This window comes from Cnephaeus nilssonii (genome assembly GCF_951640355.1).
Source record: "Cnephaeus nilssonii genome assembly, chromosome: 6".
In the NCBI taxonomy this organism is placed as follows: Eukaryota; Metazoa; Chordata; class Mammalia; order Chiroptera; family Vespertilionidae; genus Cnephaeus; species Cnephaeus nilssonii.
Window position 1 is genome coordinate 90733427 of NC_137077.1, and position 16110 is coordinate 90749536.

Sequence of the window (16110 nt, forward strand, 5' to 3'; positions counted from 1 at the left end):
GCTTTCTGAAAAAACTCTTCCTTTTGATTTCCAGTTTTTATCTCAGCTCTCAGTCTCCATTAATGGTTCCCCTTCCTTAATCTTAAATGTCAGTGTTTTTGCACATTCCACCATAAATGGTCTTATTTTTATCCATACCACCTCATATGGAATGATAACATCCAAATAGCTAATGTTGAGTCTTTTCTCCTGAACTCCATGTTAATATGTTTATATCTGAACTAATCTTGATTTTCAACTCTATCCACACATCCATGTATACCCCTACCATTTTCTTATCCTCCATTTCTTATCTCTTAACTTTTTTCTTTATTCTTTGTCTTACTCAATGGTATGATTGCCTGTAATTATGCCCAGCCCCCATATTCAACTATTTAGTAAGTTCTATTGATTCTGCTTCCTAAATATCCCTTAATCCATTACATCTTCATCATATTGCCTCAACCCTAGTTAAAACTCTCATTATAACTCACCTGCATTATTGTAATATCCTCTTTAACCAATATCCCAGCCTTCATTGTCATACCTCTTCAGTCTGCCTCTCACTTTTCATTTCAGTAACATTGAAATACTTGTAGTTGTCCAAACATTTAAGACTTTTTGATGGTTCGGTATTTACTGTTCTCTTTCCTGAGAGTACCCATCTTCATCTTGTCTCTAGCAGTCTTCATCTTGCAAGTTTCAACTTTTTTTAAAATCCTCATCCAAGGATATGTTTTTTTATTGATTTTAATCAGAGAGAGAAAGAGAGAAAGACCCATGAGAAACATTGATTTGTTGCATCCCATATGTGCTCTGACTGGGAATTGAACCCACAACCTAGGTATGTGCCCTGACCGGGAATCAAATCCGCAACCTTTTGGTGTATGGAATGATGCCCCAACCAACTGAGCCATTCAGCCAGGGCCAAGTTTCAACTTTTTGATGGTGGTCTCTGACTTTCCAGAAAGGCTTCAGAGATTTTACTCCTGCTGTACTTTCTCCCTCTATCATTTTACCAGGCATATTCCTCCATTAAATAATTATTTTGTTTGCATGTCTGTCTCTCCACAAAATTCCTCAGCTCTAGGTCGGAAACATACTGTTTCTTCTTTGTGTTCCATAATTTCATAACGCTTATTGAATAGAAAGCATTTTTTAAAAATTGTGAATAGAACAGGTGAGTCATCTGGCATTCTGGATTTTATAGTCTGTAAAAGGAAGATATGAGAGCTTTGACATTATATGCAAACATCATACTCACCCTGTAGCTTTTTAACTCAAGTCAATATACAACTTATTATTGCTGTCATTGGACGTCTGTATTGGTGAAAACATTCACATTGTAATATTTCTACAAAAACTCACTTTTCCATATCCAATAAGAGATACTCCTGTGAGGCTCAATCTTTTCAACTACTTTTTTTTTTCCCAGCACAAACTAGAATGGGATTTGCAGCAGAGGGAAGAAGAGATTGCTGAATTGCAGAAAGCTCTAAGTGATATGCAAGTCTGCCTCTTCCAGGAACGGGAACATGTTTTGCGCCTCTACTCAGAAAATGATCGACTGAGAATCAGGTACCAAGTAGGAGAAGGGAAATGTGGGAGTTATATTTCTAAATTAAGATAAGTTTCTCTGTGGTAATCCTGTTAGGTTGTATTTCCCAGGAAAAAGGCTCTGAGATGGAGATTTGCCTGCAGGTTAGTAGGGAGGCTCTCAAGAATTGACATCTGTGAGGAGACTTGAGCAGGGGAAGAATTTGAACTGTGTGTGATACAGTGGTAACAGAGGCTTTAGCCAACCCTATAGGGAGCTCTGAGGCTTGGACAGCTTTTCAGAGACAAAGGAGTCAGACTTTTGTACCTTCACAGCAATCAGTCATTTGATGTAGCCTGCGACCAGGGAGAGGGTGTAAACTTGAGAGAGGCAGCCCCCTTCAGCCAAAGGCAATCCCTAGAGAAGGATTCAACAACTGAGGGATAGGGGTCTTGGTCCTGAAGGTGGTATCTGAGCAGTGTCCACAGCATCCACTATAGTACACTTTTAAAAAATAATAATTTTGTACTTTTCAGTTACAGTTGATGTACAGTATCATTAGTTTCATGTGTACAACCCAATGAATAGACATTTATATAACTTACAAAGTGATCACCCCAATAAAACTAGTACCCACCTGGCACCATATGCAGTTATTACAATATTATTGACTATAATCCCTATACTGTACATTGTATCCCATAACTGTTCTGTAACTACCAATTTGTACTTCTTAATCCCTTTGTTTTTCACCCATTCCCCAAACTCCCTCCTATCTGGCAACCATCAGAATATTTTCTTATCTATGAGTCTGTTCCTATTCTGCTTGTTTGTTTATTCTTTCGATTCCACATATAAGTGAAATCATACGGCATTTTTCTTTCTCTGTATGATTTATTTCGCTAAGTACAGTACCCTGTAGGTCCATCCATGTTGTTGCAGATGGCAAAGTTTCACTATTTTTTTTATGGCTGAGTCATATTCCATTGTATATTGCAACATTTCTTTATCCATTCATCTATTGATGGACACTTAGGTTGCTCCTGTATCTTGGCTAGCGTAAATATGCTGCAGTGGAACATATGGATGCATATGTCTTTGCTTTTTTTTTTTAATCTTTATTGTTGAGAGTATTACAGGTGTCTTCCTTTCCTTCCCCACCCCCTGTGCCCCCCTCCACCCGTCTGCCCCATCCCAGGTCTTCATCACCCTATTGTCTATGTCCATAGGTAATGCATATATGCATATAAATTCTTTGGTTAATCTCTTCCTGCCTCCTCCTCCCTTCCCTCTGAGATTTGTCAGTCTTTTCTGTTTTCATGCCTCTGGTTATATTTTATTCATCAGTTTGTTTTGTTCATTAGATTCCTTGTTTGTTTTGATTTTTAGATTCAATTTCTTTTTGAATACATTTTTATTTCAGAAAGGAAGAGAGAGGGAGAGAGAGATAGAAATATCAATGATGAGAGAGAATCATTGATTGGCTGCCTCCCCCACGCCCCCCACTGGAAATCGAGCCTGCAACCCAGGCATGTGCCCTTGACCGGAATCAAACATGGGACCCTTCAGTCCGCAGGCCAATGCTCTATCCACTGAGCCAAACCAACTAGGGCTAAATTCATTTTTTTAAAAATCTGACAGTTTATTAATTTATTTTAAAAATTTTATTTAGTCCCAGCCACTTGAAGCCACCTTGCTTTCTTTTTTAATATATATACATATATATATATATGCTTTTTTAAATTATTATTATTAATTTCAGAGAGGAAGGGAGAGGGAAAGAGAGATAGAAACATCAATGATGAGAGAGAATCATTGATTGGCTGCCTCCCGAACGCCCCCCCCACTGGGGATCGAGCCCACAACCCAGGCATGTGCCATTGACTGGAATCGAACCGGGGCTCTTCAGTCTGCAGGCCGATGCTCTATCCACTGATCCAAACCAGCCAGGGCTAGATTCAATTTTTGATAGATATGTATTTATTGCCATGTTATTGTTCTATTTTTTGTCTTCTCCTCCTCCCCTTCTCCTCCTCCTCTCCTTCTTCCTCCTCTTTCTCCTCCTCCTCCTCCTCCTCCTTCTTTTTCTTCTCCTTCTTGTCCTCCTCCTCTTTTTTTCTCCTCTTTCCTCCTGCTCCTTCTCCTTCCTCCTCCTTCTCTTCCTCCTCCTCCACCTTTCAACATTTCATGTAATACTGGTTTGGTAGTGATGAACTTCTTTAGCTTTTTCTTGTCTGTGAAGCTCTTTATCTGACCTTTAATTCTAAATTATAGCTTTGCTGAGTAGAGTAATCTTGGTTGTAGGTCCTTCACTTTGAATAATGTCCTTGCCACTTCCTTCTGGCCTGCAAAGTTTCTGTTGAGAAAACAGCTGACAGTCATATGGGTGCTCCCTTGTAGGCAACTAACTGCTTTTCTCTTGCTGCTTTTAAGATTCTCTCTTTGTCTTTAACCTTTTTAAAGGTTAAAGACAAAGAGACACATTATAATTTAAATAATTATTTAATTATTTAAATTATAATGTGTCTCCTTGTTGGCCTCTTTGGGTTCATCTTGTTTGGGACTCTCTGAGCTTCCTGGACTTGTATGTCTATTTCTTTCACCAGGTAAGGGATTTTTTCTGTCATTATTTCTTCAAATAGGTTTTCAACTTCTTGCTCCCTCTCTTCTCTTTCTGGCAGCCCTATGATGTGAATAGTTTGCTTGAAGTTGTCCCAGAGGCTCCTTAGTCTTCATATTTTTGGATTCTTTTTTCTTTTTGCTGTTCTGATTGGGTGTTTTTACTTCCTCATATTCCAAATCGCTGATTTGATTCTCAGTATCCTCTACTGTTGATTCCTTCTAAGTTATTCTTAATTTCAGTTAGTGTATCCTTCATTTCTAACTGATCCTTTTTTTATATTGTTGATGTTCTCACTAAGTTCCTTGAAGTACTCACTAAGTTCCTTGAAGTTCTCATTAAGTTCCTTGAGCATCCTTATAACCATTGTTTTGAACTCTATATGTAGTAGTTTTCTTGCTTCCATTTCTTTTACTTCTTTTTCTGGAGATTTCTCCTGTTTTTTCATTTGTGACATGTTTCTTTGTCCCCACATTTTGGCTGCTTCCCTGTGTTTGTTTCTATGTATTAGGTAGAGCTGCTATGTCTCCTGAAATTGGTAGAGTGGCCTTGTGTAGTAGGTGTCCTGGAGGGCCCAGTGGGCTCAGCCTCCCCACCTGAGCTGGGCACTCTAGGTGAGCCTCGTGTGGGCTGTGTGCACAGTTGTTGTAGTTGAGCCTTGATTGGTGTTGGCATCACTGGGAGGAATTGACCCCCAGGCTAATTGGCTTTGAGGACCAGCTGCGACTATAGAGGAAGAGCTGTGTGGGAGACACCCCTATGGAGCAGGACTTGCTTCAGTGGGGCTTTGATGTTCACTGAGTCTGTCCCTTGAGTGTGTCACTCGTGAATGTGTAGAATTGTAATCTGGCATGGTCTGAAGCTGTCCACTGGGTGCACTGGCTTTGGGGCCCTGCTGGAGGTGCAAAGTCAGTCACTGCCTGGGGCTCCCCATGAGGAGCTACAGAGCGATCTGCACATGGCTGCTACTTGTGTTGGGCTTGGAAGTGCCTAGGAGAGGACAAGCTGTAAAGCAAGGCAGGCTGTTGCTAGTGCTGGCCTGGGGCCTCTTATTGAGTGGTATGGGACATACTGACACCAGCTGTTGCTTGTTTGAGAGTTTTTAGGAAAGTCTGAAGCCTGAGCCAGGACAGGCCATTCATATGGAAAAGCCACTGCAAACAGCTTGGGTGGGGCTGCAAATTGGGTGAGTCAGGGTCTCAGTGAATCACCAGGGCAGAGCTAACAGTATGAGCCAGGTTGATAGAGACTCAGATATGACCCCTGCCAGTCAGCTCTGGGATGGCGGGGAGGTCTCAGCATAGGAACAATGACTGCTACGAGCACCCCTGTATGGGACAAAGCCAATCTCAAGTTCTTGCTCCAATGCCAGACAATCCACTTCTTCCCTGGGGAGTGAATCTGAGTAAGTCCGTGCAATTGTCTGGGTCTCCATTAGCCACCTTGTCACTCAGTCACAATCTTTGCTGGTTTTTTTTTGTGTGTGTTTTTTTATTGATATGTTTTATTGATTTTTCCACAGAGAGGAAGTGAGAGAGATAGAGAGTTAGAAACATTGATGAGAGAGAAACATCGATCAGCTGCCTCCTGCACGCCCCCCACTGGGGATGTGCCCGCAACCAAGGTACATGCCCTTGCCCGGAATCGAACCTGGGACCCTTCAGTCCGCAGGCTGACGCTCTATCCACTGAGCCAAACTGGTTTCGGCTGGTTTTGTTTTTTTTACCCCTTCCCCCTCTGCTGTTTTTTATAGCCTGAAGTTATGGGGCTTCTTTTCACAGCACTAGAACCCTAGGCTGAGGAGTCTGGTGTGGGGCTAGGATCCCTTGCTCCTCAGGGGAGGCCTCTGCAACCTAGATATCCCTTCCAATTAAAGAAACACATCTGGCTGGCATGGCCCAGTGGTTGAGAATTGACCTATGAATCAGGAGGTCATGGTTCAATTCCCAGTTAGGGCACATGCCTGGGTTGTGGGCTCGATCCCCAGTGTGGGGCATGCAGGAGGTAGCCGATCAATGACTCTCATCACTGATGTTTTTATCTCTCTCTCCCTCTCACTTCCTCTCTGAAATTAATAAAAATATATATATTTTTAAAAGATATGATTTAAAAAAAAAGAAACGCCACACGTAGGTGTTGGACTAGCCTGATACATGCCTCCACCCCTCCTGCCATTCTCAATGTGGCTTCTTTAATTCCTTAGTTGTAGGGCTTCCATTCAGCCAGATTTCAGGTGGTTCTGAATGATAGTTCTGTATTTTAGTTGTAATTTTGATGTAGTTGTGGGATGTGGCGAGTACTGAGTTTACCTATGCTGCCATCTTGGTTCTTTCTTTGTCTTTTCAATTTAGTGTTTTGGATTTCATCAGATAAATACCCGGAATGGAATTGCTGGATCAAATGCTGTTTCTATGTTTAATATTTTTGAGGCACCATGATACTATTTTTCATACTGGCTGTACCATTGTACATTCCCGCCAGCAGTGCACAAGGGTTTCACTTCCTTCATATGCACAACAACATTGGTTTTCTATTTTTTAAAATAATGGCCATTGTAATGGGTGTGAAGTAGTACTCAAGTGGTTTTGATTTGCATTGCCCTAATTAGTGATATTGAGCATTTTTCACATGCTTATTGGTCATTCATATATCTTCTTTAGAGAAATGTTTATTCAAGACATTTGACCATTTTTAATTGGATTGTTTGTTTTATTATTGTTGTTGAGTTTTAAGAATTTTAAAATATATTTTGGATATTAACCCCTTATCAGATGAGTGATTTGCAAACGTTTTCTCCCATTCTGAGGACTGTCATTTTACTCGGTTGATACTGTTCTTTGATGCACAAATTTTAATTTCCATATGGTCCAATTTGTATATTTTTCCTTTTGTTTCTTCTGCCTTTGGTGTCATTTTCAAGAAATCATTGTCTCCAATGTCACTATTTTTTCTTCTAAGAGTTTTATGGTTTTTGCTCTTACATTTATGTCTGTAGTCAATTTTGAATTATTTTGTGAATGTGTTGTTAGGTAATTGTGCAATTTCATTGTTTTGCATATGGATATCCAGTTTTCCTGGCACCATTTGTTGAAAAGACTCTTTTCCCCCATCTAAGTTGAAAATAATGTGACCTTATATGTGGGACTTATTTCTGAGCTGTCTATTTTATTAGTCTACCTATATGTCTGTCATTATGCCAGTACCACACTGTTTTGATTATTGTAGCTTTATAGTAAGTTTTGAAATTGAGAAGTGTGAGTTTTCCAGCTTTGTTCTTTTCTCAAGATTGTTTTGACTATTTTGTCTCCTGAGATTTAATATGAATTTTAGGATGAATTTTTTTATTTTTGCAAAAAATGTCATTTGGGATTTTGATAGGAAATGCACTGAATCTGTAGAATGCTTTGGGTAATATTGACATCTTAATATTAAATCTTCCTACCATGGACATGGGATGTCTTTCTATTTATTTATTTGTTCTTTAATTCCTTTCAGCAGTGTTTTCAGTGTAGAAGCCTTTCACTTAAGTTAATTCCTGTGTATTATTTTGATGCTATTGTAAGTTTAATTCTTTTTTTTAATAAATCTTTATTGTTGAAAGTATTACATATGTCCCTTTTTTTTTCACCCATTGCCCTCTCTCACCCCTTCCCCCAAGCCTTCACCACCCACTGTCTGTGTCTATGGGTAAGTTTAATTCTTAATTGTCCATTGTTAGTGTATAGAAATGCAGTTGATTTCTGCATGTTGAATTTTGTTTTCCTACTTTGCTGAATTCAATGATTAGTTCTAAGAGTTGTGTTTTGGATTTTGTTTTGTTTGATATTTTTGGTGGAACCCTTACGGTTTTCTACGGTTTTTATCATGTCATCCATGAACAAAGATGATCGTATCTCTCCTTTTCCAGTTTGCATATCTTTTCTTTTTTTGCTTACTTGCTCTGGGTAGGACTTCCAATACTATCCTGTTTAATAAAAGGCTAATATGCAAATCGACTGAACGGCAGAATGACCAGTCACTATGATGCCCACTGACCACCAGGGAGCAGACGCTCAACGCAGAGCTGCCCCCTGGTGGTCAGTGCACTCCCACAGGGGGAGCGCTGCTTAGCCAGAAGCCAGGCTTATGGTTGGCAAGCCCAACGGCAGTGACGGGAGCCTCCCCTGCCTCCACTGTAGGCGGGTGGTAAGGAGCAAGGAGTCCTGGACTGCGAGAGCCCCGGACTGTGAGAGGGATGTCCGCCTGCTGGCTTAGGCCCTATCCCTACGTTGATTGGGCCTAAGCCATCAGGCGGACATCCCCGAGGGGTCCCAGACTGAAAGAGGGCGCAGGCCAGGCTGAGGGACCCCCTCCCCCAGTTCACAAATGTCATACACTGGGCCTCTAGTTTTAAATAAAAGTTGCAAATGTGGGCACCCTTGTCTTGTTCTTGATTTTAAAGGAAAACTTTCAGTCTTTAACCATTGAGTATGATGTTCGCTTGGGTTTTTCATATAGGGCTTTTGTTTTATAGAGGTTATTTTCTTCTATTCCTGGTTTGTTGTGTGTTTATATCATATAAGGGTGTTGAATGTTGTCAAATGCATTTTTTTTTATCAATTGATGATTTTATGTTTTTCCCCCTTCATTCTGTTAATGTGGTATATTACATTGATTGATCTTTATGTTGAACTATGCTTGTATTCCAGGAATAAGCTGCACTTAATTGTGGTATATATCCTTTTAGTATGCTGCTGAATTTGGTTTGCTAGTATTTTTGCATCAGTGTTCATAACAGATATTAGTCAGTAGTAGTTATCTTTGTCTGGCTTTGGTATCAGGGCAATGCTGGATTCATAGAATGAGTTAGCAAGTGTTGCCTCTTTTTCAGTTTTTGGAAAAGTTTGGGAATGATTGGTATAGACCTTTAAATGTTTGGTGTAATTCACCAGTGAAGCTATGAGGTCTAGGGTTTTTGTTTGTCAAGTTTTTTATTACTCATTCAATCTCCTTAATAGTTCTAGCTTTGACCTAATGCAGAACTTCTTTTCAACTGAAAGCTCACCTTCCATGTCACTTAATATATGGGTCAGAGCATTATTCAAAAGCATGGAACATGTTTTCTCCAGAACATGAAGAGTCCTTCTCTGCATTATGCTTCCTTCTTGGTGATGATAGGTGTGAGATGCAGTAATTTGTCCTTTACTTTGAAGGGAATGTTCTGGCATGACTAGAGTGGACCTCTAAAACTTCACAGATGTGCTTTGTAAGGTTTGCGTCAAACCTTCTGGAGCACATGTATCTTACCAAGGATTCTAATGCATTTGCCATTTCTTTTATTTATTTTTTTAGTGATTTCAGAGAGGAAGGGAGGGAGAGATAGAAACATCAGTGGTGAGAGAGAATCATTGCTTGGCTGGCTGCCTCCTGCAGGCCCCCTACTGGGGATTGAGCCCATAACCCATTCATGTACCCAGACTGGGAATTGAACCCTGACCTCCTGGTTCATAGGTCAATGCTCAACTACTGAACCACACCAGCTGGGCACCATTTTTTGTCTATCCAGTCTGATTTAATATATCACCAATAGTGAACTAATGTAATCTATAGCAGTGTTCACCAACTGGTGGTCCGTGGACCATTGGTGGCCTGTGAGGTCCAAAAGGTTGGCGACCGCTGATCTATAGGATGGCCAGATCCTGGTCCCTTTGTGTAAATATTTCTCTCTTTTCTGTGTCCAGCGTGGCTAGAGAGCGGTCCAGTTCCTGAGTAGGGGCAGCTGGGGATTGAGAAAAAATGAAAGAAAAAGACAGACACAGAGATAGAAATAAAAAGCTGGGGCTGGGTGGGACCGCTGCCCTCTTCTGAGAGACAGTGACCCAGAGCTGATGCAGCATGTTTATTTTACACCCCAAATACCAGGAAGTTTTACTAAAAGTCAAGACAAAGGAGATTATTTGCATTCTAGGGTAGGCCTGGGTCGTATTCGTTCCTGGTGCTTGGCTGGATTTACACAATAGAACCCACTCCCTGGCATCTGGGCAGAAATGAAGGTCAAGCTGACAACACTTCTGCCTTTTGGCAGAATGTGTTTCCAGGGTGTGGCTTTGCTGACGCCACTGGATTCAATGACAATTTAAAGAAATGCCCATGTGCCTTCCCAGGCGCTCTCTATACCTTTGGACTGATTTTATAGAGCAGAAAAGACTTAGTCCTAGAGAAAGACTACAAAGGTATACTGTTGTTCACCACACATGAATAAGCACTGCTTATGGTCCTGTTAGGAATGGTAGGAATACATGAGCTTAATCAGTAGCCACATATCATATACCTAAAACCAAGGTAATCTGCTATAGCAAAAATAATACATTGAGCATAGTTACTGAATTGGGACCTACTAGTACTTCATAGTTGTCTACTATTATCAGTCTGGTTTTGCATAGGTCATACTTGTGAATGAAATGAGGGTTTGATGGAGGCCTTCACCTGTACATTCTTTGGGTCTTTATTTACCATCTAGGGGTGAGGAGAGGCAGTTAGAGAGGCTTCCAACTTAGCATAACCCAGAAGCCAAAAAACTAATTTGGAGGTTTTGCCAACTACCAAATATGTTCATTCCAATTACTCATTTGGAGATGGGGGAAATGGTCACTGATTGAGCCTGGATCCAGTGAAACCATTGTGAGCTGGACCTGGACTAAAATTCCATTTATTACATGGTTCCCATATGCCCTACTGCCATGATAATGCTTCAGGTCACCAGGTATCAATGTCAGCTCAGTCCATATATCTAGCAATCTTTGAAATGCCTGGGTATTTCTTTTTCCCCATTGTACAATTACTTGAATAAATGGCCATAAGCCCTTTGGGGAAGGACCAGGGAAATCATTATCATGTACACTTGATTTGGTGTCACTGGGTGACCCAATTCATCCTTCAGGTCATAGTCTCTGGGTCTTAAAACTGTCTGAGGTGTGGAAAATGGGGATTGTGATTTTACATAGGGCACCATGATCAGCCTCCCTCCCTCTTCGATTTATTTCAGTTTAAGTTATACCCTGTTTACCTGTTGAGCCTTCCCATCTGTCTTGCTGCTAAAAATTTTATGTTCCATAAATCATCTTGATATCACTGGCTCTGAAATCTCATTTTAGAGTTTATGTCCTTGGTCCATATGTATATATATAAAAGCCTAAGTGACTGTTCGACTGTTCTACTGGTAACTATGATGTTCTCTGACCACCAGGGGGCAGACGCTCAATGCACAGGCATGGAAACATGGAACAGACGACGAATCTCAGAAGGAAGAGGGGAGGAGAGAGATTAACCAAATATCTTACATGCATACTAGAGGCCCAGTGCACCGATTCGTGCACTGGTGGGGTCCCTCATCCTGGCTTGCAGGGAGTGGGCCGAAACCAGCCTGGTGCATGGATTCATGCACCAGTGGGGTCCCTCGGCCTGGCCTGTGGGGATCAGGCCAAAACTGGCAGTCTGACATCCCCCAAGGGGTCCCGGATTGCGAGAGGGTGCAGGCCAGGCGGAGGGACCCCACCAGTGCACAAATCCGTGCATCAGGCCTCTAGTCTGATATAAACTGTCTTAAGTTGGGCTCCCTGGAAAACATACTCTCAATGGAAATTTACTTGCAGGAGGTTTATTGGGGAGGGTTTTCAGGAATAACTGCTTATGAGGGAATAAGGAAAGTTTGATTGGGCAGAAGTTTAACTGTGATTCAATTACAGCCAGACTCAGCCAATGCCACAGGGTGTCTCAATATCCTGAATTGAGACAAGGGGATTGGGCTTTTGTACCCCTCCTTAGCCAGGCACTGGGTACAGACTGTTCTTTGGCTAAGGCAGTCCCCCTTAACTGATGTCAGTTCTGGAGAGAGATTCAGCTGTGAGCAACAGCCTACAGTGCTGCTGGTAGTTGGGAGAATCCTATATACCAGCTAATATGCAAATTGTCCTCTTAACTGGGAGTTCAGCAAGGGGGCAGGGCTGGCCAACTTCCCACGGCCCCTCCCCCCTGCTGGCCCCGTCCCCAACCGCGCGCCCCCCACACACACACCGATCAGGGGCGGGCCGGCCGGCCAACCTCCCGCATCCCCTCCTCTGGGCCGGCCAGGCCTGATAGCCCCAATCAGGGCGGGCCGGCCGGACCCCACCCGTGCACAAATTCGTGCACCGGGACTCTAGTGAACTTATATCAGTCCTGAAGAGGAGCAATGTGCCTACCACCCACAATAATGCTTTTCTAGAACCAACTAAGAAATTAGTTTCTGGCCCCTTCTCTCTGAATTCCTAAGTATAAGTACCTGATGTTTTCAAAGTTAGTGCTGAGGTATAAATAAATCCTATTCAATTTTAGTTTGAGGTTACCATTATTTAAACAAGTAAGTCAGAAGGGAGGTCCTTTAAAAAAATTTACTTACTCTGGACTTAATGTGTGCTTACTCTTTATGAGAATTACAGGGAGCTAGAAGACAAGAAAAAGATTCAGAATCTCTTGGCTCTTGTGGGAACAGACACTGGAGAAGTGACCTATTTTTATAAGGAGCCTCCCAACAAAGTAAGTAATCTTTGGTATAGATAGCATGGTAAACATGGCTTTAACAAAATATGGTCTTGGATCCATAATCAGAGATATTTTGGTGCTTGCTAAAGAAGTTAGAAGGAGAATATCATACTCCCATGTCTACATAAGTTCTCAAAGCATTTTCTATAGTTACAAAATGCTTTCTGATTTTATTCTTTTTCCTCAAAAATTTTGGAAAGGAGCATTATTTACCCATTTCACTACTTGGAAATGTAAAGCACAGAGGAGTAGATGTTTTGGATGAGATTAGAAAGGAAAATTGGTTGTTTTGTGGTGGTTGTTTTTTTAATCCTCACTGAGGATATTTTTTCATTGATTTTTAGAGAGATTGGAAGGGAGGGGAAGAGACAGAGAGAGAAACATCGATGTGAGAAAGACACATCGATTGGTTGCCTCCCGCATGCACCACTACCAGAGTCAGGGATCGAGCCTGCAACTGAGGTATGTGTCCTTGACTGGAATTGAATCTGGGACCCTTTTGTCCATGGGCTGACACTCTATCCACTGAGCCAAACTAGCTAGGGCCAGACTTAAGTTTCAATACTCAAGTTTCTTTATTAATCTTTGTTTATGCTGACTACAAAAATAATGCATGGTCTTTACTAAAAATAAACACAGAAATCTAACATATAAAAATGGCAGTCTCCCATATTATAAACCCTAGACATAAAGCTGTTTTGCCATTCATATAGGAATATATGTGTATATACTATTTACATTTTTTTTACTTCTCTAAACAGTGCCCCAGTGAGCATCTTTATCCATATCTACATATGTATACTTCTATGTTTCCATTACTTTCCTAAAGGCCCTTGTCAAAGACCACTTTTTTAAATATATATATATATATATATTTTATTGATTTCAGAGAGGAAGGGAGAGGGAGAGATAGGAACATCAGTGATGAGAGAGAATCATTGATCGGCTGCCTCTTGCACAGCCCCCACCCCGGGACATGTGCCCTGACCGGGAATCAAACCGTGACCTCGTGGTTCCTAGGTTGATGCTCAACTACTGAGCCACACTGGCCAGGCAAAGACCACTTTTTTAACAAGCAGATATTACTAAATTACCCTGAAGGTTTTCTTTGTTTGTTTTTAGTTTATATTACCAACACTGGGTTTTATCTAGTTTGTTACTTTGTCCACTTTGATCTCATATTTGTGACATTCCCATATGAGTATATCAATTTTAACCAATTTAACTTATGAATAGTGTTGATCTGTGGCACTAAAGCTCAAAAATGAAACATCATATATATAGGAAGGCTATTTCTATATATATTTTTTTTCTTTTTCAGGTCAGCATTCTCCAAAAGACTATCCAGACTGTAGATATTTGTGAACAGAATGAATCTTCAGCTTTCAAAGCAGGTACCAACCATATTATAAATTCTCACTGGTGCAGAATTCAGAAACACAGTGCAAATAATTAGGATTTTTTTCTTACTATACAGTGATAATGAATGTTTATAATGATGCCTTTTGGTAAGCTTGAGGTTGTTTTTTTTGTTTTTTTTTACCTTTCCATGATGTTTTTGTTTGTTTATTTAATTAGTTTTATTTATTGATTTTAGAGAGAGGGGGAAGGGAGAGAAAGAGAAAAACATCAACCTGTTGTTCCACTTATTTATGCATTCATTGATTGCTTCTTGTTTGTGCCCAACTGGGGATTGAACCCACAACCTTGGCATGCTGGGCCAACACTCTAGCTGGTTTGGCTCAGTGGATAGAGTGTCAGCCTGTGGACTAAAGGGTCCCAGGTTCAATTCCGGCCAAGGGCACATGCCCAGGTTTTGGGCTTGGTCCCCAGTATGGGGCCTGCAGGAGGCAGCTGATCAATGATTCTCTCTCATCATTAATGTTTCTATCTCTCTATCCCTCTCCCTTCCTCTCTGAAATCAATAAAGATATTTAAATATATATATATATATGTAAATATATATATATATATATATATCCTCTCTAATAAAATGGTAATATGCAAATTAACCATCACTCCACTACATAAACCATGCCCACCAGCCACGCCACGCCCACCAGCCAATCAGGGAGAGTATGCAAATTAACCCCAATCCAAGATGGCTACAGCCACAGAGAGCAAGGTTTCCCAGGTAACAGAGGAAGCCAAGCTTTCCATAGCCGTTGCAGGCCTAAGACTCCACTTAAGCTACAAAGTTTCAATTGTAGAAGGTAAACAAATTGAAACAAATGGCGGCAGAATGGAGCTTGAGAGAGCAGGCCAGGGTTGCCGGCGGCAACAGGGGAAGCAAAGTTTTCTGCACACCCTGGCTGGGCTCACCCGCTTAAGGCAACAAAGTTTCAATTATAACCCCAACACAAATGGCTGCCTGCCTCGGAGGGAGCCCCAGGCTTGGCTCCGCTCCAGGCTACAGAGTTTCAATTGTAGAAGGAAAATAAATTCCAGATACCAGGGCCTCTGCTTGGGTTTCCAGGGGGCGTGGCCGGCCTGCAAACCACCACAGGCCCCTCGCTCAGGCCGCCCCACGCCCCAAGGGAACCCCACCCTGATCCGGGACACCCTTCAGGGCAAACCAGCTGGTCCCCACCCGTGCACCAGGCCTCTATCCTATCTAATAAAAGAGTAATATACAGATTGATCATCACTGCAACACACAATATAGCTGCCCCCATGTGGTCAAAGATCCTGCCCCCATGTGGACACAAGATGGCCACCACAAGATGGCCTGCAAGGGAGGGCAGTTGAGAGGGACCAGGCTTGCAAGGGAGGGCAGTTGGAGGTGATCAACCCTGCAGGAGAGGGCAGTTAGGGGTGACCAGGCTGGCAGAGGAGGGAAGTTGGGGGCAAACAGGCTGGCAGGGGAGCAGTTAGGCATCAACCAGGCTGGCAGCGGAGTGGTTAGGGGGTGATCAGGCTGGCAGGCAGAAGCGGTTAGGGGCAATCAGGAAGGCAGGCAGGCAAGCAGTTGGGAGCCATCAATCCTGGATTGTGAGAGGGATGTCCACCAGGATCGGGCCTAAACGGGCAGTCGGACATCCCTCCAGGAGTCCCAGATTGGAGAGGGTACAGGCTGGGCTGAGTCACAACCCCCTGCCATGCACGAATTTCGTGCACCGGGCTTCTAGTATATATAAAAATAAATAAAATTAACATGCTTATGGTGACAAGTTGTAAGACAGACTTAGAAAACTTCTGGAAGCACAGAGTATTACTTAGCCTCTCTAAGCCTCAATCATCTTATCTCTCTCTTTTAATGGAAATCTTAATTTTCTTTTTTTCTATATACTAGAAGCCCAGTGCACAAATTCGTGCATGGGTGGGGTCCGGCCAACCCGCCCCAATCAGGGCCGATTGGGCCTGGCCGGGCTGGCCAGGGGGAGGGGCCATGGGTGGTTGGCCAACCTGCCCTGCC

The 16110-nt window shown here is 42.1% G+C and overlaps 1 protein-coding gene across 6 annotated transcripts in view; it reads left to right on the forward strand.

The window, feature by feature from the left end:
* The window catches only part of CCDC77 (coiled-coil domain containing 77), a 46888-nt gene that overhangs the window by 11511 nt on the left and 19267 nt on the right, over positions 1–16110 (forward strand). For all 6 annotated transcript variants that reach the window (XM_079775399.1, XM_079775402.1, XM_079775398.1 and 3 more), the window contains 3 exons: positions 1415–1557; positions 12593–12689; positions 14017–14089. In XM_079775399.1, coding sequence (XP_079631525.1) covers positions 1415–1557; positions 12593–12689; positions 14017–14089 — 313 coding nt within the window. The remainder of the gene's footprint in view (positions 1–1414; positions 1558–12592; positions 12690–14016; positions 14090–16110) is intronic.